The sequence below is a fragment of the Piliocolobus tephrosceles genome, chromosome 6 (assembly GCF_002776525.5).
Source record: "Piliocolobus tephrosceles isolate RC106 chromosome 6, ASM277652v3, whole genome shotgun sequence".
Lineage (NCBI taxonomy): Eukaryota > Metazoa > Chordata > Mammalia > Primates > Cercopithecidae > Piliocolobus > Piliocolobus tephrosceles.
The window spans coordinates 154,183,408-154,204,603 of record NC_045439.1 but is presented as its reverse complement, the minus strand read 5'-3'; the positions used below and the strand labels follow the sequence as shown (position 1 = coordinate 154,204,603).

General features: G+C 40.3%; 1 protein-coding gene across 1 annotated transcript; it reads right to left on the bottom strand.

Annotated features, from left to right (window-relative positions):
• Window positions 1–1,782: 1,782 nt before the first annotated feature.
• Window positions 1,783–21,193, bottom strand: EMC7 (ER membrane protein complex subunit 7). Its single transcript, XM_023230250.2, has 5 exons — window positions 20,856–21,193; window positions 14,478–14,597; window positions 8,479–8,617; window positions 5,923–6,003; window positions 1,783–2,249 (listed from the first exon to the last, which is right to left on the bottom strand). Exons 1-5 carry the CDS (start codon window positions 21,176–21,178, stop codon window positions 2,097–2,099), a joined length of 816 nt encoding a protein of 271 aa, XP_023086018.1. The 5' UTR covers window positions 21,179–21,193; the 3' UTR covers window positions 1,783–2,096.
• Between the last annotated feature and the right edge of the window lie 3 nt (window positions 21,194–21,196).

The window sequence follows — 21,196 nt, the reverse complement described above, 5'->3', positions numbered from 1 at the left end:
CTCTTGACCTTGTGATCTGCCTGCCTGGGCCTCCCAAAGTACTGGGATTACAGGTGTGAGCCACTGCACCCAGCCTAAAACACTAATTTTAAGTGAAAATTAGAATACTAGTTGAATGAATGACATTTAGCTAGTGTTCTAACACTTTATTTTCAATAAATGACTCGATTTTAAAAGACCTATTTCTATCATTAAGCTGTTTACCCGTATAATCATTCAGAGCTTAACCAGTTTGGTAACAGTGTATATAATATAAATAGAGACACTTAATAAAATGTTTTGCATCAGAACTTTTTTTTTTTGAGACACAGTCTCGGTCTTGTCACCCCGGCTGGAATGCAGTAGCGTGATGGCTCACTGCAACCTCCACCTCCCCCAGGTTCAAGCAATTCTCCTGCCTCAGCCTCCCAGCAGCTGGGATTACAGGCGCCTGCCACCAAGCCCGGCTAATTTTTTGTATTTTTAGTAGAGATAGGGTTTCACCATGTTAGTAAGGCTGGTCTCAAACTCCTGACCTCAGGTGATCCACCCGCCTCGGCCTCCCAAAGTACTGGGATTACTTACAGACGTGAGCCACCGTGCCCGACCCGGAACTTATTTCTTTAAAAGAAAACACGTACCTCATTTTTAAATGAACAATGGCACCTAATACAAAAGAGAAAATTGAGTTTGGAACCTACTCTGGTTTTTTTCACTGATTTAGTAACAATACAGTTCTTTAGTATGGGAGAGAATAGGAGCCCTTGACTAGAAGCAATACTGTGGCCTGAGAGTTAATTAAAATAACCCAAAAGGAAAAGGTGTGAAAATGTAACTTATTGAAATAAAAAACTTTTGAGATACTCCTGATTGGAAAGTAGTTATTTGGCCAGGCACAGTGGCTCACGGCTGTAATCCCAGCACTTTGGGAAGCCAAGGCAGGAGGATCACCTGAGGTCAGGAGTCCGAGACCAGCTTGGCCAACGTGGTGAAACCCTGTCTCTATTAAAAATACATTAGCTGGGCGTGGTGGCACATGTCTGTAATCCCAGCTACTTGGGAGGCTGAGGCAGGAGAATCGCTTGAACCCGGGAGGCGGAGGTTGCAGTGAGCCAAGATCGTGCCCTTGCACTCCAGCCTGGGCGACAAGAGTGAAACTCTGTCTCAAAAGAAAAAAAAAAAGGAAAGTAGTAATTTCTCTTCTAACACCTCTGAGAATCTATGATAAGAAAGATGAGGGGATTGAAAAGCTACCTGTGTTATATATCTCTTATTACAACATGGAGCTTTAAGGTGGATTCCCCATCCTTAGGCTCTAGAAGGCTCTCCTACTGTTGTACTTCTTTCCCCTGGCCATTCATTCTCTGTTACTATTTGTCCTCCCTCCCTACATAATAAGTTCTATCAAGAAGCACTTGGATATTATCCATATCTGTATTCTACCTTGCATCACAGCACATAGCTGGTACTCAATAATTGTTAAACGAATACCATAGATGGCAACCAGAATAAAAAAGTTGGTAAGATCTATTGTGATTCATATGTCCATACTCTGAAACTAACTAATAATAAGAAATTGAAACTACATCAGCAACATATGGTTCCACCTCAGATTATCAGGGAATTAAATGGCACAGCAGAACTGAAAATTTTGAAAGCTGTGGCCGCATAAAAAACCATGTGCATGCTGTCTAAAAATAACAACCACTCCTTTTTAAAAGGAAAGGTCAATTTCAAGCCTCAGATAATTGAAGAAAATTGTCAGAAAAAAAGAAACATTAAGTGAAAAAAAAAGAAAGATGATTTGATCTCTGGATTAAGATGTTTTAATATACATAATGTATAGTAGTTCATATAATTTATTAATGGCATTTTCTATAGGACACTGTAATTAATTCAGTGACATCAATATTGACCTCATACAGACAAAAGATGAAAGCTGGGTTTTCTCATGTACCAAGTACAAAACATGTGCTAAAAAGTTAACATATACAGTTGTAAGAGATCAACGTTCGGGATGACTCAAGTTTACAGTAGTTGTTTCACACGGTTTTCCAAGACTTGGATGCCACCCAGTGTTGCTGTGTTTGTGCAAATGCCAGCTCTGGACGGCCTGACTACCTCCTTTTGCCAGCCCCACTTTTGCCTGTTTTACTGCTGCCGCTGCTAGATTTGCCAGATGATTTTGAAGAGAAGAGTCTTGTCATGAACTCAGAAACATCAGGCAACTCATGGTTGGAATTCAGCATATTCATTGACTGCTCCATTTCCTGCAAGAAGACAAGGCACAATGATATGTAGGATCCTTCGAGTCTTTTAACTCCTAACACTTCCTGTTAAAGAAAAAGTAAAGGAGTAGAACAAGTGAAAGGTACTGGTTCTGGGAATGATGCAACATCATACTCAATAGTACTTCACCTATATATCATTAGTAACTATTTTCCATACCTCCTTTGCACCACTAAACATTCTGACTCCTAGTAAATGTCCAATAAATGATTGCCTAAGGTTTGATTCTACTTATCTTAATAAAGAACATTTTTTTCTGATAATGAATATATTTGATTATATTCCTATCTTATGTTTTCTGATTAAAGTGCTTTCTTATTGTTTTAATGAGTACATTTTTAAGTTCATGCTTTCTTAAGATGCATATAACCAGAATATTAATTTTTAACTATATATCGAGGTATCAGTAAAGTTTGGAAAATAAGTTCTGTATTTCTACAAGTTCATTTATAAGCCTCAGTAGTAAATCTATGAATACTGTATGGCTTGGGTGACTTCGATTAGACTCTAAAGCAAGCATCACACTGTTACAAACAAGTCATTGGCAAAACAGGATAGGACTTGGCACTTTTGAGTATTTGTTGTCCCCCTTAATTGAGCCAAAAATCTATAAAGTACTATTTGATAGTTATATAATATTAATGTAACATCTGCTTCATTTAAATTTTAAGTGACATTCTAAAAGTGAACTTAAAATTGACTTTAGTCCATTCACACATGAAAAAGATAGCAAGTACTGCATTATCTATCATTTCTTTTTTTTTAAGAGATGATGCTCAGGTGATCCTCCTGCCTCAGCTTCCTGGGCAGCTGGGACTATAGGCACACAACATAACACTAGGATTTCATTTCAAATTGAACACTGTCAGGATATTAGCTTGAGCTTTTCCCACAAAGGTAGAATTTATTCCTAAGTTTTAAAGGAGAAGGTGCTTTTACAAATAAGGCTAGGAAAAGAAATATTGTAAACATAAATCAAATATGTTAACGTGCCCCAATAATTAAGAAATAAATGTATATGGTAACAGCTCTTGAGTCCCTGCAAACATATCAACTCTATTTTTGAATCTGTTCAATTCTTAAGCTCTATTTTTTTTTTTTTTCAGTTTTTGTGGTTTTATTTAAACACAAATAAAACATGCACATGAGCCACTGATTCCTTCTCCTCACTGTGCAGCCTGGCATTGGGACTAGTGACTCTGATGGCCAGCTGGGCTCCTCTTTCCAGATGGCTTTGTGGTTCTTGGAGGAAACACCGTAAGTAATCTCAGCACGGTAAGATTTGTTGCAGATCAGCAGTATTTCCAGTTCCTTTATGTTGTAGATCAGGAACTTCCAGAAGTCACTGGGTAGTAAGTACTTTGTTTTTTTTTGTTTTTTTTTATTTTTATTTTATTATTATACTTTAAGTTCTAGGGTACATGTACACAACGTGCAGGTTTGTTACATATGTATACTTGTGCCATGTTGGTGTGCTGCACCCATCAACTCATCAGCACGCATCAACTCATCATTTATATCAGGTATAACTCCCAATGCCATCCCTCCCCCTTCCCCCCTCCCCGTGATAGGCCCCGGTGTGTGATGTTCCCCTTCCCGAGTCCAAGCGATCTCATTGTTCAATTCCCACCCATGAGTGAGAACATGCGGTGTTTGGTTTTCTGTTCTTGCGATAGTTTGCTGGTAAGTACTCTGTTTCTTTGCTGCTCCCATAACCAATGCTGGGCATCAAGATCTGGCCCTTGAATCTTCTATGAACACTGTTGTCAGTGCCTCTAGGTTTCTGCCAGTTAAGCTTAATCTTGACATATTGTTCTGACTGGTACCAGATAAACCTCTTGGCTCTCTTCTTGATGATCTTGGGCTTCACAAAGGATCTGAGGGCAGCCACGATGCCAAGTAGGAGATGATGCCACCTCTGCAGGCAGTGGCAAGGAAGAGAGCTTCTGAAGCTCTTGAATCAACATTTTACGATGCTTGCGATGTGCAAAGCACTTTACAAGGAATGAACTTTTTTTTTTTTTTTAAACAGAGTTTTGTTCTTCTTGCCCAGGCTGGAGTGCAATGGCGCAATCTTGGCTCACTGCAACCTCCGCCTCCCACGTTCAAGCGATTATCCTGTCTCAGCCTCCCAAGTAGCTCAGATTACAGGCATGTGCCACCACGCCCAGCTAATTTTTTGTTATTTAGTAGAGACAGCGTTTCACCATGTTAGTAAGGCTGGTCGCGAACTCCTGACCTCAGGTGATCCACGTGCCTTGGCCTCCCAAAGTGCTGGGATTACAGGTCTGCACCACTGTGCCCGGCTGGAATGAACTTAAATCAAATGTGACTTCTGATGTTTCCTTCTACTGATGTCACAGTTAATTGGCTTAACATATACAAGGAATGCATAGGATGTATTACTTTCAGTCTAACATTGAAACAAAAATGCAAGCATTTACCAATAAGACATTTTGAAATATCAAAATTCTTTCTTTTTCTATGAATATTTTTCTGCCATTCCTGCTTGGAATAGACACCTTATTACCTTCCACAGAATGTAATCACCTACTACCTTAGCACACATTTTTATTTACCTTATTTCTTTAAGAAGTAAGATAAATTTCTATTAAGAAAAAAGAAAAGAAATAGTCACAAAATTCCCTGATAGCAAGAAGACTATTTGATAAATCCATTCTATTTTCTACATTTAACTGGACTGAGCCTACTGATGACAGGGATGGCCTATAATTCATTTCTGTATCTCAGTATCGAGACCCTAGAAATTGATTAATAAATGTTTACTCAGGAATGAATAAAATGTCAACACATCAATATACTAAATAAAATGGGGAACCTTGAAACTCAGAAGATACTTGTTGATGGTTGAATGGAAAAATGCACAATTGTTTTTTGAAAAAAATGAAGAGTTCAAATGGCAGCCAATATTCAAAGAGAAAATGTGGTGGCACTAAATTGCAAGCATCCTACTTAGCAAATCCTCTCCCTCTGCTGAACCAGTATGGTTTCGTGGTACAGAATTCAAAGGTCACTCTTCTACTTATCCATCCCCTGTGGTCTATCTGCATTTCTTTTGTGTGTCTGAACACATAAACTGAGTATGTACTCTGAAAAGAGTTGTGGAAAGTAAAGGCAGATCATAGGAGCAATCATTTTGTAAAATATTTAGATTAAGTATACCAGAATTATTACACATTTCAGCTATTTAAAAAGTAAGGCACATAAAGAGGCTAGGATCCAGTAAGATGTTTTAGCTACACAAAGAGATCCAGGCCTTTAAATCAGGCAGAACTAACAATTTATCTAGTCTAATGGAAGGAACTAATTAAATGCCAGGAACATGATACTGTGTTAATACAACCTCTAGATTAATTTGGCTTGGGAACTAGAATAAAATTGAGAAAAACCAAGCCACCCGGCTACGACGGGATAGAGCAAACATCACAATATGGTTCAAAGACCCACACATGGGGCCAGGCGTGGTGTCTCAGACCTATGATCCCAGCGCTTTGGGAGGATGAGGCAGGTAGATAGCTTGAGCCCAGGATGAGGCCACTCAAACTGACTGTGCCACTGTACTCCAGCTTGAGCAACAGAGACTCTGCCTCTTAAAAAAAAAAAAAAAATTCCATAGCTGGACAATCATCTTACCCGTCTCATGTCAGGATCACTTGTGTTGACCACTTTAGGCAGAAGCACAAATATCAGTAAAGGAAGAACCATCATCATAACCTGCAGAAAAAAAAAAAATCCAGAAAATATTTTTCCCCCACTTTAGTTAATAGAACAAAAACTGCACTTAACAATCAATGGTAAAATTAAAGATTTAAATGTTGTCTATACAATAACACTACTAGCAACCATCTCAATTCTACTGAACTTGTTCTGATGACAGCAAGGTGCTGTCTGTCTGACGATGGTGGACTATTATAGAATGTAAAAGTTTGCTGTATGTATGTTTGGACTTTATAGACACTTCATAGCTGTGCCACCCACCTATCTTTTTGCAGAGTTTACTGTGTTATTTAACACAAATAGTTTGCAAATGGAACTATCTATTTGCTTTTTTTTAATGTATAGTCTGGCAATGGGATTGGTGATCCAATGGCAAGCTAACAGCTCTTTTCAGATGACTGTGGTTCTTGGAAAACTGACCTACTTTAGCAGACCAGTTTTGAAAAATGATCTAGAAGCATCACGCACTGAAGCGCTAGATACACTTCCACCGAATTTCAGAAATGAGAACGCGGAAGATGAATAAGCTCTGGGGTTTCACTGCTGACTTCCTCCATCCAGTCTGCCTCCTGCCTCTTCATCTCTGACAACAGATTCTAGGTACTAATTTATTCCTCTCTAGGGGATATACAGCCTCTGAATATAGATCATGTGTGATCTAAACAGCTATCAGCACGGAATATGAACAAAACTTTTTTTTTTTTTTTTGAGACGGAGTCTGGCTCTGTCTCCCGGGCTGGAGTGCAGTGGCCGGATCTCAGCTCACTGCAAGCTCCGCCTCCCAGGTTTACGCCATTCTCCTGCCTCAGCCTCCGGAGTAGCTGGGACTACAGGCGCCCGCCACCTCGCCCGGCTAGTTTTTTGTATTTTTTAGTAGAGACGTGGTTTCACCGGGTTAGCCAGGATGGTCTCGATCTCCTGACCTCGTGATCCGCCCGTCTCGGCCTCCCAAAGTGCTGGGATTTACAGGCTTGAGCCACCGCGCCCGGCCGAACAAAACTTACATGAATTCTTTTATTTTTATTTTTTGAGACACAGTCTCACTCTGTTCCCCAGGCTGGAGTGTGGTGGCACAATCTCAGCTCACTGCAACCTCCACCATCCCTGGTTCAAGCAATTCTCCTGTCTCAGCCTCCCGAGTAGCTGGGATTACAGGTGCTCACCACCACATCCAGCTAACTTTTCATATTTTTGGTAGAGACAAGGTTTCACCATGTTGGCCAGGCTGGTCTCGAACTCCTGACCTCGTGATCCGCCCACCTCAGCCTCCCAAAGTGCTAGGATTATAGGTATGAGCCACCACGCCTGGCCTACTTAGGTAAATTCTAAGACAGCAATTCAATTTTTAAAAACAGTAAAAGAAAAGGCCAATTTGTTTCTAAAAACTGCTTTCTTGATGATAGTCAACAATAATTTATTGTATATTTTAAAATAACAATCAAAGAGTGGAATTGGTATGCTCCTAACATTTACAAAAACATGATAAATGCTTAAGATGAGGGATAACCCAATTACCCTGATGTGATTAATACACATCATATGCCTGTATCGACACATCACATGTGCCTCATAAATGTACATTATTAGGTACCTACAATAATTAAAAACAAAAACAAATGTTTAAAGAATGCATGCTATTAGTGTTTCATTATTAGTGAGTATCATAACATCGGTTTCATATGCCAACTACTTAATTACCATAGAATAACTTTTCTCTTCACTACACATGTTATAAAAAGAGAAAGAAATCCTTACTTGTGCTCTCAATAGGGGCTGGTTAATAAATGATGGCACATTCATCAATGGACCAATAATATGCAGGTAGTATGGTCAGGCGCAGTGGCTCACGCCTGTAATCCCAGCACTTTAGGAGGCCGAGGTGGGCAGATCATCTGAGGTCAGGAGTTCAAGACCAGCCTGGCCAAGATGGAGAAATTCCATGTCTACTAAAAATACAAAATTAGCTGGGCATGGTGGCGCATGCCTGTAATCCCAGATACTCGGGAGGCTGAGGCAGGAGAATCGCTTGAACCCGGGAGGCAGAGGTTGCAGTGAGCCGAGATCGCTCCATTGCACTCTAGCCCGGGCAACAAGAGCAAAACTCCGTCTAAAAAAAGTCAAAAAACAAAAACAAAAACAAAAAATGTGCAGGTAATATGAAGAATGAGACAGCTCCAGGTATGACTGACTGACTGAATATTCTTATTGTTTGAAACGTAAAATGTTATCATAAGCATTTATTCAATTTCTATTACACATTTCCATAATCAAATCTACAGTGCGATTCTCATTATATTTTCTTCATTACGTATTCCCAAAGCCACTGTTCTTCTGAAATCTGCAGACTACTCACAATTATCCTTTCTTCCACCAATCTGACCTCAGCTTTCTATCTCACAGGGGTTTGAAGTTGCCACTGCCTAGAAGCAAATTAGGTATTAGTAAAGTGCTTTATTTTAGCCTGATACATACCATCGGGTTCATTAGAAAGTCTGTCCAGCCCCACGATTCCCTTTTAATAAAGTAAGAAGGTGGACCTGAAGATTTCATTTGGAGAGGATAGGGCAGTCTGACAACCTCTGATGTTTTGATGTAATTCACATATCTTGCTCTGATAAAGCAACATGGGGAAAGCAACAGTAATTCCATTAAAAACATTACTGGTTAAAAGAACTGCTTATATTATATTAGCAATGCCTTATACACACCTTCAGCTTTTTCCAAAATGCTTTAAAATCTAAACTTTTGATCTTGAAAATCTACATGTCTAAAATATGCAGCAAAACATAGAGAAAAAAACACTAGACTTGGAATCTTCTAGCTGTAGCTCTGTCATTACCTAGGCCTGTGGGATTAAATGAGTTCCCTAACTTCTATTTATGTCACAAATTATTTTAGAATCCTTCTGGTGCTAAAGTTATTTCATTATATTTAGTAATGAGTTTACTTCATTATATGATACAAAAATACTGGATTTTATTTTTTTGATGGTCTAAGAAATGCGTTATTGGATGTAACCAATTTTTAAGGCTATATTGCCAGAAAATTTTATAATGCAAGAAAGCACTGCAATAGTGCTATAGGTAACACTACATTTTTCACCAAAAATGCACTAATTTTAATCAAAATTCTCATCCATGTTTACATATGATTCATTTTACTTTTTGAAAACTGCCTCTCCTATTTCACTGTCACTGCTGTGTTGAATTCCAGGAAATTTCTTTTCTGATCTATCTCCCACTTCTTCTAACTTCTGCTCAGTTTCTTAATGCATCCATTTAGTTGTACATTTCAATGCCTATATTCATTGTAGAAGTTCTATTTTATTCTTTTTTCAAATATCTATAGCCTATTTTGGTATATCATTTCTATGGAAGTCTTCTATTTCCTTAAGTACTTTAAATACATATTAAATTATTTTACAGTCTATATCTAATAATTCTACTATTTAAAGTTCTTGGAGGTCTGATTTATTTGCTGACTCAATGTGGACTGTTCTCTTGGGTTCTTTGTAAGTTTAGTAGACTTAATTTACCTTTATTTAAGTAAAAAGATACAAAGGGTATCTCCTTGCGGAGAGATTATGCATTTGTTTCTGCCAGGAATTTGGGAATTATAACCAGAAACTATTTTGTTCACTGCTCAGCTTGGAAGTTCCTGGATTATGCAGAAAGTAATAAATTCATATCCCAAACTGTAATGAGTATAGGAGCATAACTATCAGTTTTCAGGCGAGACTTTTTCCCCCAAAGGCCAGGGTCAGACTTTTACCTCCGAAAATCCAGGGCCTTCTGCATTTCAGTACCAAAGGTCAAAGGGAGGAGCAAATTTTAGATCTAATTCTGACTCCAAGCAAGCCCATGGCTTGCCTCCTCCCTGCACACTGCTAATTAAATCTAAGCCCTCTGGGTTAGAGAATATCAAAATCTCCAGATGGTGAAGTGGTTTATAGTTTATCCCCCAGGGATTTCCTTTGTTTTGGAGGGAACTAAGCGTTTATTAATAAAAGAAAATGTTTGTCATATTTTTATCCAGCATTTCTCTGCCAAAATGTCAGAAGTGAAAATCCCACATATATTCAAAACTAATTTATCATTCATGTTGCATGCTTCTAAAATATTGGTCAAGGCTGGGCACAGTAGCTAATGTCTATAATCTCAGCACTTTGGGAGGCCGAGGTAGGTGGATCATTTGAGGTCAGGAGTTTGAGACCAGCCTGGCCAACATGGTGAAACCCTGTCTCCATTGAAAATACAAAAATTAGCCAGGCTTGGTGGCATGTGCCTGTAATCCCAGCTACTTGGGAGGCTGAGGCAGGAGAAACACTTGAACCCAGGAAATAGAGATCGTAGCAAGCTGAGGGTACGGCACTGCATTCCAGTCTGGGTGACAGAGTGAGACTCCATCACAAAAAAAAAAAAAAAAAAAAGAATTAGGATCTTATATGAATCCCACTTTGTTCTCTACTCTGTTCCACCCCCAATTATGTTTTATTTTTATTTTTTTGAGACGAAATATCGCTCTGTAGCCCAGGCTGGAGTGCAGTGGCGCAATCTCGACTCACTGCAACCTTCGCCTCCCGGGTTCAAGCCATTCTCCTGCATCAGCCTCTGAGTCATCAGAGTACATCTTTATGTAATCATATTAGGAGCTTTAAAATAAATTTTAAGCCTGAGCAAAAAGCTCAACTTTACAATTTTTTTCTACCTTAAAAGCGGTCAGAATACTTACATTAGCCACAGGTGGCAAAATCACCTAACACAAAGCTCATTCTATAATAAGAAACTTATTGAATTCATGTAACTTACTAAATTCTGACCTAAACATAAAAACAGAATGGTTGTTATGGGTACTTAAAGTATGGTTTCTACTGTCTATCGCTTTCGCACCATAGTAAAGTCAAAAAATTCTAAGTTGAGGGCCAGGCACCATGGTTCACACCTGTAACCCCAGCACTTTGGGAGGCTGAAGCAGGCGGATCACAATGTCAAGAGATCAAAATCATCCTGGCCAACATGGTGAGACGCTGCCTCTATTAAAAATACAAAATTAATTGGGCATGGTGGCATGCGCCTGTAGTCCCAGCTACTCAGGAGGCTGAGGCAAGAGAATTGCTTGAACCCAGGAGGCGGACGTTGCAGTGAGCCACGATCACGCCACTGCACTCCTGCCTGGAGACTCTGTCTCAAATTTAAAAAAATAATAATAATAATAATTCTAAGTTGAACCACTGTAAGCTGGGGACCATCTATATTTAAAACAATATTCCTATTTGCTGAGACTACTTTATTCAAAATTTAACCAGAGTAAAAAGGATTAAAAAAAATACAAGTATTCTCTTTTATGTAACAGCTCTCATTCCCTCCAATATTGTTTTCAATATAAAAAAAAATGTTGGCCGGGCGCAGTGGCTCAAGCCTGTAATCCCAGAACTCTGGGAGGCCGAGACGGGCGGATCACGAGGTCAGGAGATCGAGACCAGCCTGGCTAACACGGTGAAACCCCGTCTCTACTAAAAAATACAAAAAACTAGCCGGGCGAGTAGGCAGGCGCCTGTAGTCCCAGCTACTCAGGAGGCTGAGGCAGGAGAATGGCATGAACCCAGGAGGCGGAGCTTGCAGTGAGCTGAGATCCGGCCACTGCACTTCAGCCTGGGCGACAGAGCGAGACTCTGTCTCAAAAAGAAAAAAAAAAAATGTTTAAAGCAGTATATATAACATATACTGTGATCCATGTACCCCCCTATTTCCAAGCTTACAATTCTAAAATATACAAAAAGTCATGAATAAGTCCTTTAAGGAATAGATTTAACATAAAAGAATTTTACATATACATATGTCTGTGTGTGTGTGTGTGTGTGTGTATGTGTGTGTATATATATATATATATTTTTTTTTTTTTGCGACAGGATCTCGCTCTGTTGCCCAGGCTGGAGTGCAGTAGTACAGTCATGGCTCACTGCTACAGCCTCAACCTCCCAGGCTCAAGCGATTCTCCTACCTCAGCCTACTAGGTAGCTGGGATCACAAGCATGTGCCACCATGTCCAGCTAAGTTTTTAACCTTTTTTTTTTGGTAGAGACAAGGTCTTCACTATGCTGCCCAGGCTGGTCTCAAACTCCTGGGCTCAAGTGATATAACTGCCTCAGCCTCCCACAGTGCTGGGATTATAGGCATGAGCCACCACACCTGGCCTATATATACATTTTTTAAAATCTTCATGTTTCCAAAAAGACATGAGAAAGTCAATACTTTAAAAAATTCATCTACTTCAAAACAATCTATTCCATAAAAATATATTTATAAACATATATGCAAGGTACTACCTTCTAACTGAAGCTTTGCCCTTACCCCAAATGGCCAAAAGCAAGAAATGTCATCAGAATTTGGACCAAAAAAAATTCTAAGACAATAATTTAACTTCAAAAATAAGGAAGAAGCTGGATACGATGCATGCCTGTAATCCCAGCTACTTAGGAGGCTGAGGTGAGAAGATCGCTAAAGGTCAGTGTGAGGTTGTAGCGGGCTATGTGACTGCACCTGAGAATAACCAACTTAGGCAAGCACTCCAACTTAGGCAACATAGCAAGACCTTGTCTCTCTAAAAAGTAGGGGGGAAAAGTAATTTCTTTTTAAGAATATACTTATTAGTGGCATTAGAGTATTACTTTACTGATAATACCAAGAATATTCTCTTGGACAGGCACAGTGGCTCACACCTGTAATCCCAGCACTTTGGGAGGCCAAAGTGGGCAGATCACTTGAGGTCAGGAGTTTGAGAACAGCCTGGCCAACACGGCAAAACCCCATCTCTACTAAAAATACAAAAATCAGGCCAGGCGCGGTGGCTCACACCTGTAATCCCAGCACTTTGGGAGGCCGAGGCGGGTGGAGCACAAGGTCAGGAGTTGGAGACCAGCCTGGCCAATATGGTGAAATCCCGTCTCTACTAAAAATACAAAAATGAGCTGGGCATGGTGGTAGGCACCTGTAGTCCCAGCTACTTGGGAGGCTGAGGCAGAAGAATCACTTGAACCAGGAGGTGGAGGTGGCAGTGAGCCAAGATCATGCCACTGCATTCCTGCCTGGGTGATAGAGCGAGATTCCGTCTCAAAAAAAAAAATCAGACGGGCATGGTGGCGTGCAGCTGTAATCCCAACTATTTGGGAGGCTGAGGTATGAGAATCCCTTGAACCTGAGAAGCAGAGGTTGCAGTGAGCCAAGATTGTGCCACTGCACTCTAGCCTGGGCAACAGAGCAAGACTTTGTCTCAAAAAAAAAAAAAAAAAAAGAAAGAAAGAAAAAAAAGAATATTCTCTTGATAACTGTCTCTGTTAAAGGAAGAGAAAGAAATCACAACTTGTCTATCAATAGCAGCTGGTTATATAAATGATGGCAAATCCATCAATGGACTAACATGCACCTAAGGTAAAAGATGGGACAGCTCTGCATGTGACTCATTCTATTTGAATTATGGCATATTTACATATTACATTTTTAAAACTTTCAATGTAAAAGAAAGCAAAGAAAGAAGAAAAAATGTTAGGAATAAACACTAATTCAGATGTAAATACTATGGTGCTAACTGAACATGCGTCAGCTCAATTTTGAGTCTCTACAAATCAGTCTAAATATGCTGGGCAGACACCAAAAAGATCAGCAGTAAAATTATTTATTAGTCCTCCACCTCCAGAAATGGTTTTTGCCTTTGCATTACCTGTGCTTTATTACTGCAACATAGAGTCATATTTGATAGCTTAAAGAAGAGACATTACCACTTAAAAGTTGCTTCATATATTTCCTGGTCAGATTTAACCAAAGAGGACGCTATTGTCATGAGACAAAATAAATAAATAAATTCGTTCTATTATAATGGGAAGCTGACTCTGAAGACTACAGGTATCTACACAAATGTTTCAACTTCAAATAGGTTTTGCTATTTCACACTTGCAGTCTAAATTAGACTATAGTTCTTTTCACCTCCATTGTTTTCCCCAGAAATACTACATTTCCATTGAACACAAAAGATTCCATAAAGAAAGGACTACAGAAATTTCTAGATCAATGAAGTATCAAATAGGTAATAAGAGGTATTATCAAAATATCCCAGCGAAAAACAGGTGATGAATAGTATTTCTAATTTAGAAAAGTTAGATTATTTCCAACTTAATAATCATATTTCAATTATAACTTTCATAGCGCTTTAGCTCCTATAGTAAGTAACCTTACCTTTTGTTTAAGTAATCATATTAGGAGCTTTAAAATAAATTTTAAGCCTGAGCAAGAAGCTCAACTTTACAATTTTTTCAATGTTCAGATTAAATAAACATAAGGATATTTTAAATGTTTTAAGGAATAGCAGTAGTTTAAATAAAAAGAATTTTCCATCTAAACTACTAATTCTAAAAGGAATATATTGCTAAGGTATTCAGTAGCCTCGCTTTTGGCAAAAATTAAATCAGGTGCCCTCACCTCATTTTTCCTTTCGAAGTGATATCCACTCGAACGGGATCAAACCTGTAAGCTGGAGATACAACTTCCACTACATAAGATCCAGAAGGTATATCATGAACCACAAAACTCCCATCTGTCCTGGAAAAATGAAAATCATGTTTAGAAAAACAGCTTAGTCTTTTCTTATTCGCTAATTCCCAAATCAACTCTCCTGAAAAATGACATTAAAAGCAACTGGCAAACAAACAAAACCTTGGCAAAAGTTGTCCTATGCTTCAGTTTCTTTTCTTTTTTCTTTTGAGACAGAATCTCTATGCGACACTCAGGGTAGAGTGCAATGGCATGATCTCAGCTCACTGCAACCTCCACCCTCCTGGGTTCAAGTGATTCTCCTGCCTCAGCCTCCCAAGTAGCTAGGATTACAGGCATGTCCCATCATGCCCGGCTAAGTTTTGTTTTTTTTTTTTTGTTTTTTTTTTTTGTTTTTTTTTTTTTTTTTTTTTTTGAGATGGAGTCTCGCTCTGTCGCCCAGGCTGGAGTGCAGTGGCCGGATCTCAGCTCACTGCAAGCTCCGCCTCCCGGGTTCCCGCCATTCTCCTGCCTCAGCCTCCCGAGTAGCTGAGACTACAGGCGCCCGCCATTTCGCCTGGCTAGTTTTTTTGTATTTTTAGTAGAGACGGGGTTTCACCATGTTAGCCAGGCTGGTCTCGATCTCCTGACCTCGTGATCCACCCGCCTCAGTCTCCCAAAGTGCTGGGATTACAGACGTGAGCCACCGTGCCCGGCCTTCAGTTTCTGTAATTACACTGAACAGGTTCTGAAAATACCCAAGACCACTCCAGGGTAGCAGAGAAGCCTGACATAGAAAGTAATTATTTTCCTTCTATGGGTAGAGATGACAGGTGACAGACACACAATTCCCATTCTAAAGCCATGTCTTCATTGAATATACATTATTATTACAATATTACGGTTCCAGTTTTGCCAATCACCCCCAACAATTTCTTTCTTTCTTTTTTTTTTTGAGACGGAATCTCACTCTGTCACCCAGGCTGGAGTGCAGTGACGCGATCTCGGCTCACTGCAAGCTCCGCCTCCCGGGTTCACGCCATTCTCCTGCCTCAGCCTCCTGAGTAGCTGGGACTACAGGTGCCCGCCACTACGCCCAGCTAATTTTTTGTATTTTTAGTAGAGACGGGGTTTCACAGTGTTAGTCAGGATGGCCTCGATCTCCTCACCTCGTGATGCGCCCGCCTCAGCCTCCCAAAATGCTGGGATTACAGGCTTGAGCCACCGCGCCTGACAAACAATTTCCTACTATTAAAAATGGCAGGCCGGGCGCGGTGGCTCACACCTGTAATCCCAGCACTTTGGAAGACGGAGGCGGACGGATCACCTAAGGTCAGGAGTTAGAGACCAGCCTGACCAACATAGAGAAACTCCGTCTCTACTAAAAATACAAAATTAGCCAGGTGTAGGTGGCGCATGCCTCTAATCCTAGCTACTTGGGAGGCTGAGGCAGGAGAATCACTTTAATCTGGGAGGCAGAGGTTGCAGTGAGCCATCCAGCTGGGCAACCACAGCGAAAACTCTGTCTCCAAAAAAAAAAAAAAAAAAAAGGCATTTTGTTCTAGTTTTAATCTGCAATTTTTGGTTTTCTGTTCTTTTTAACAAATAGTAAAAGGTATTTAAGTACCATTTGTTCTATTTGCTATAAATAATTCCCATTTACTTTGGTTACTAGAAGCTTAAAATGTTTATGTAGTTAAAAACATCCATCTTTTCCTTACTGATTTCTTCTAAACTTCCTAGACTTAGAAAACCATTCTATCAAGAGCTGGTAATTTCATTTCACAGATCAAAATTAATTTGTTTGAAAAATGAGAAACTACTATTTTGAGAAAAAAGTTTCTGTTTCAGGAAAACAAATGGTTCTAAAATGATCAACTGTATCGGAGAATTCCAAATATTATAATAATATATTAAAATAATGCTTCTTAAATCTTCATAGGCTCTTTCATAGTTAAAGGAATAACTAATACTGATGATATCCACAATAGTTACTAAAAAGTAAGATGACAAGAACATCCTGCCTAATACAGTGAAACCTCATCTCTACTAAAAATACAAAAATTAGCCGGGTGTGGTGGCATGAGCCTGTAGTCCAGCTACTTGGGAGTCTGGGCAGGAGAATCACTTGAACCTGGGAGGCGAAGTTGCAGTGAGTCAAGACTGAGCCACTGCACTCCAGCCTGGGTGACAGATAGAGACTCCGTCTCAAAAAAAAAAAAGTAAGATGAAAAAGTGTTACTCCAAAGCACACACTAAACTAAGCCGGAATTGAAATGTAAACAAGTTAACTTTTGCCTGGGCTGGACATCTTCCATTTGCCCTTTAGATCCACTCTCTGCCTTTCTCCTTTTTGCAGACTGGAGGAAGGAAAGAAAATGAGCTTAGCATATTTTCCCCCCAGCTCTCTCACGGACAGGCCACCTCTGACTGGCTGTGTCAAGGGGCTGGCTTGTGTCTTTCAGTGCAGGCCTTCTTCCCTTCAAGGTTCTAGTAACCTCTACTCCCCTCTTCCTTCAGGATTAGAGATGGTGATAATAACCTTGAGGTTGTAAGCTCCAGGGTACTGCACAGTCTGGCTGCTTCCCCACACCATTACTACACTGTTTGATCCCTTCATTAAATTCTCCTTGAATTACTCTAATTTGAGTGCATCTTCTATTTCTTAATGGGACCCTGACTGAACTAATTTCTTTCTTCCTTTCTTTCCTTTCCTTTCTTTTTCCTTTCTACTTCCTTCCTTTCTCCTTCCCTCCCTCCCTCCCTTCTCTCTCTCTCTCTCTCTCTCTTTCTTTTTGAGACGGAGTCTTGCTCTGTCACCCAGGATGGAGTGCAGTGGGGTGATCTCTGCTCACTGCAACCTCCACCTCCCGGGTTTAAGTATTCTCCTGCATCAGCCTCCCTAGTAGCTGGGATTACAGACTACAGCCACTACACCTGGCAGATTTTTTTTTGTATTTTTAGTAGAGACAGGGTTTTACCATGTTGGCCAGGCTGATCTTGAACTCCTGACCTCTGGAGTTCCTGACCACACCCAGCCCTGACTCAACCAATTTTAAAACATTTTTTTAGATCCAGAAAAAAACAAACTGATGATGGTGGAACACAAATAATATCAGAAATGATTTTTTAAAAAGCAAATATATTTATCATCCTAAGGTAAACATTTTACTTAAGAAAAATAATATAAAGTTTGCAATACAAAATTTAAAATTTGTGACCAAGCACAGTGGCTCACGCCTGTAATCCCAGCACTTTGGGAGGCCGAGGTGGGCGGATCACAAGGTCAGAAGATCGAGACCATCCCGGCTAACACGCTGAAACTCTGTCTCTACTAAAAAATACAAAAAATTAGCCAGGCATGATGGTGGGCACCTGTAGTCCCAGCTACTCGGGAGGCTGAAGCAGGAGAATGGCGTGAACCTGGGAGACAGAGCTTGTAGCGAGCCGAGATCGTGCCACTGCACTCCAGCCTGGGCGACAGAGCAAGACCCTGCCTCAAAAAAAAAAAAAAAAATTTAAATTTGTCCTTAAAAATGTACTCTACAAAATGTAGGTAGGCCTTGTTGGATCCTAATTTGAAAGAACAATTATATAAAAAACATTTTTGAGATAACTGAGGAAACATAAAAATGGGACTATTAGATGACATTAAATCATGATTATTTTGTTGAATCAATAATGGTAATGTGGTTTTGGTTTAAGTCCTTATTTTTTGGAGACACGTAATAATGCTTTTACAAGTAAAATCATATTATACTTAGAACCATTTAAAAATATTTCAGAAAAAAAATTAATGAAGGTACACAAAAGACATGAAACAAAACAGTAGAATGCCATTCTATTTTATGCATGTCTGAAAATTTCTATAATAAAAAGTTCAAAAAAGTATAGAATATAATATTACTATGTTAAAAAAAAAAAAAAAAAAAAAAAAAAAACCTTAAAACTACCTGTCCAAAAACAGAGGGCTGGTTAAATAAATTATGGCTTACATATATTGTGATGATAGCAAGAAATGGCATGAGGAATCTTCAGGCCCAATTCCCTTTACCTCCATTAACCAAGTCCTAAGCCCCCTCCAATAAGCATAAATGTAAGTCAAAGCTCTGTGCTAGTCATGCAAAACAGCTACAATACAAATTACCTACCCCTTTTCCAATAAGATTATCACCATAAACTCCTCATATTAATTCTCCATCAACCTCTCTTTTTTTCCTGAGAGACAGGGTTTTGCTTTGTAGCCCAGGCTGGAGTGCAATGGCACGATCACAGTTCACTGCCTCAGCTCAAGCAATCCCCCCACCTCAGCTTCCCGAGTAGCTTGGACTATAGGTGCACACCACCACTCCTGGCTAATTATTTATTTTTTGTAGAGATGATGCCCCACTATGTTGCTCCAGCTGGTCTGAAACTCCTGGGCTCAAGCAATCCTCCCACCTCAGCCTCCCAAAGTGCTAAGATTACAGGTGTGAGCCACCGTGCCTGGCAATTCTCCATCAACCTTTCTACATACAAATGAAAGAACATGAAATGGTATCAAAAGGTGTTCAAGAACATTAAGTGAAAAAGGCAGGTTACAAACTACTATATATTACATTTTACTAGTAAAAACATAAGTCATATGATTCCAAATGAAGCCGGAAAAATGGCAGGCACCATGGCTCATGCCTGTAATCCCAAAAATGTGACAGGCTGAGGCAGAAGTATCACTTGAGGCCAGGAGTTTGAGACCACACTGGGCAACACAGCAAGACCCTGTCTCTACAAAAAAAATTTAAAAATTAGCTGGACAAGGTGGTGTCCGCCTGTAGTCCTAGCTACTCAGGAGGCTGAGACAGGAGGATCGCTTGAGTACAGAAGTTCGAGGCTGCCATGAACTATCATATCACCACTGCACTCCAGGTTGAATGATGGAACAAGACCTTGTCTCCAAAAAAAAAAAAGATACAATGAAACATTAAGGGTTGTTTCCCTACTTTGTTTCTAATATACTATTTCTATTTTCAAACAGCTACAATACAAATTACCTACCCCTTTTCCAATAAGATTATCACCATAAACTCCTCACATTAATTCTCCATCAACTTTTCTTTTTTTCCTGAGAGACAGGGTTTTGCTCTGTAGCTTTCTAAAAGCTCTGCTTTTTAAAAGAACTGTATACAGCAGAATAGTGGCCAAATGGTCAATTAAGGCTCATTCCTAAAGCTTTATGAGAACTGTATTATTAAAACATCATTAATTAGGGTAAACTCTAAAGAATGTCCTAATGCCAGATTCTTAATGACAGATGGCAGTAAAATACTGGTTGTAAATTTGTCACTATTTATTAATCTGAGGTTGGAATTACCACTCAAGGGCACTTAGATGATCTGAACAAATATGTAAATCAGATTTGGATTTAAATGTCCACATTTAAGTTGTCTGATGTTCAGATACCATTTGCTGGTGTACAAACCTACCAAAGGAAACACTTCCTAATTATCTTCTTTCAGTTTACAGTTTCACCTACCAAGTAAGGGTGGAAAGATTTAAAACAACGTAGGTGTGCCCAGACATTTCGAAAGCAGGCTGCTGCAAAACTAGTGCTAACAAATTCGTCCTGTGTTTTAATATAGACAGAAATCCCACTTCCACTAATAGCACGAAAGGACAGAAGAAAGCAATGTAGAGAAACCCTAGTCTCACATAAATGACAAGTGTGATATATAGCAAATCCCTCGATGAATTCAAGTGTAAAAAAGAACAACAATCGCACCCCCAAGCCAAAACAAAACAAAACAAAAAAAAGTGCTTTGATTAGGGATTTCAGGGCCTGTTAATTTTAGAAGCAGTAACATTAGCCTCCCAGTCTATGTCGTCACTAGAAGCCCTTTGGGTTTTGAGAATTCCCACTTGTGTCGCATCTTTCTACATAATATCAAGCTACCAAAAGACTGAAGTGGATGCAAGAAACGACTAGGTTCTCGGGAAACCAGATGAGATATAAAAGAAAGAATCCAACAAGAGACTAATAAAGGTCCACTTGTCCCCAGGGCCCAGGAATGATCGTCCCCACATGGGGCCAAAACAAGGTTGAAAATAACTGACTCCATGCTCTGACCACGGCAGGGGGTGAGCGCCTGCCATGCTCATTCCAGAGGTACAGGACCGGGAAAGGGAAAGCATCCGACTGCCTCCCAAGGTCTCCCGGCATAGACCGTTAGCGGCACCCTCCCCTTCAGTCTGAGACAGCGACGTTGTCCTGTCCTGACACTTAACTCTCCTGATGGGGTCCCTGTCCGGCCTCCATCCCAGCCTTCTTCCCGCTGCCCTCAGGATGCTCACTTAAGGAAACCGACGTGCTCTTCTCCGTCTACGAGCACTCGGGCCGCCGAGATCCAGTCCTGAGGTTTCACCCCTGGAACAACTGCACGCCCCTCAATCTTGAAGCGATCTCCTATGCCGACCCCACTCCCTCCCGATCCCTCGGCAGCAGCCCCGGGCACCTCCGAGCTCTCGACATCCCCTGATAGCAGCAGCAGCAGGACGGGAAAGAATCCCCACAGAGCGGCCGCCATGACAGCCCCTCTACACTCAGGCCGGCAGCCCCGGAAGCCCTCCCAGTCTCCCGGCCGCCACCGCCGCCGCCGGCGGCTTGATGTTGTCATCACTGGGCGCCCGTCTCT

What these genes read in the sequence shown, in the direction of transcription:
- EMC7 (XM_023230250.2), bottom strand. Translation starts at nt 21,178, where the DNA reads ATGACAACATCAAGCCGCCGGCGGCGGCGGTGGCGGCCGGGAGACTGG. An exon ending in GAGCACGTCGGTTTCCTTAA is followed by an intron (nt 14,598 to 20,855) that starts GTGAGCATCCTG and finishes TCATTTTTCCAG; the next exon opens with GACAGATGGGAGTTTTGTGG. An exon ending in GTGATCCTGACATGAGACGG is followed by an intron (nt 2,250 to 5,922) that starts GTAAGATGATTG and finishes GTCTTCTTGCAG; the next exon opens with GAAATGGAGCAGTCAATGAA.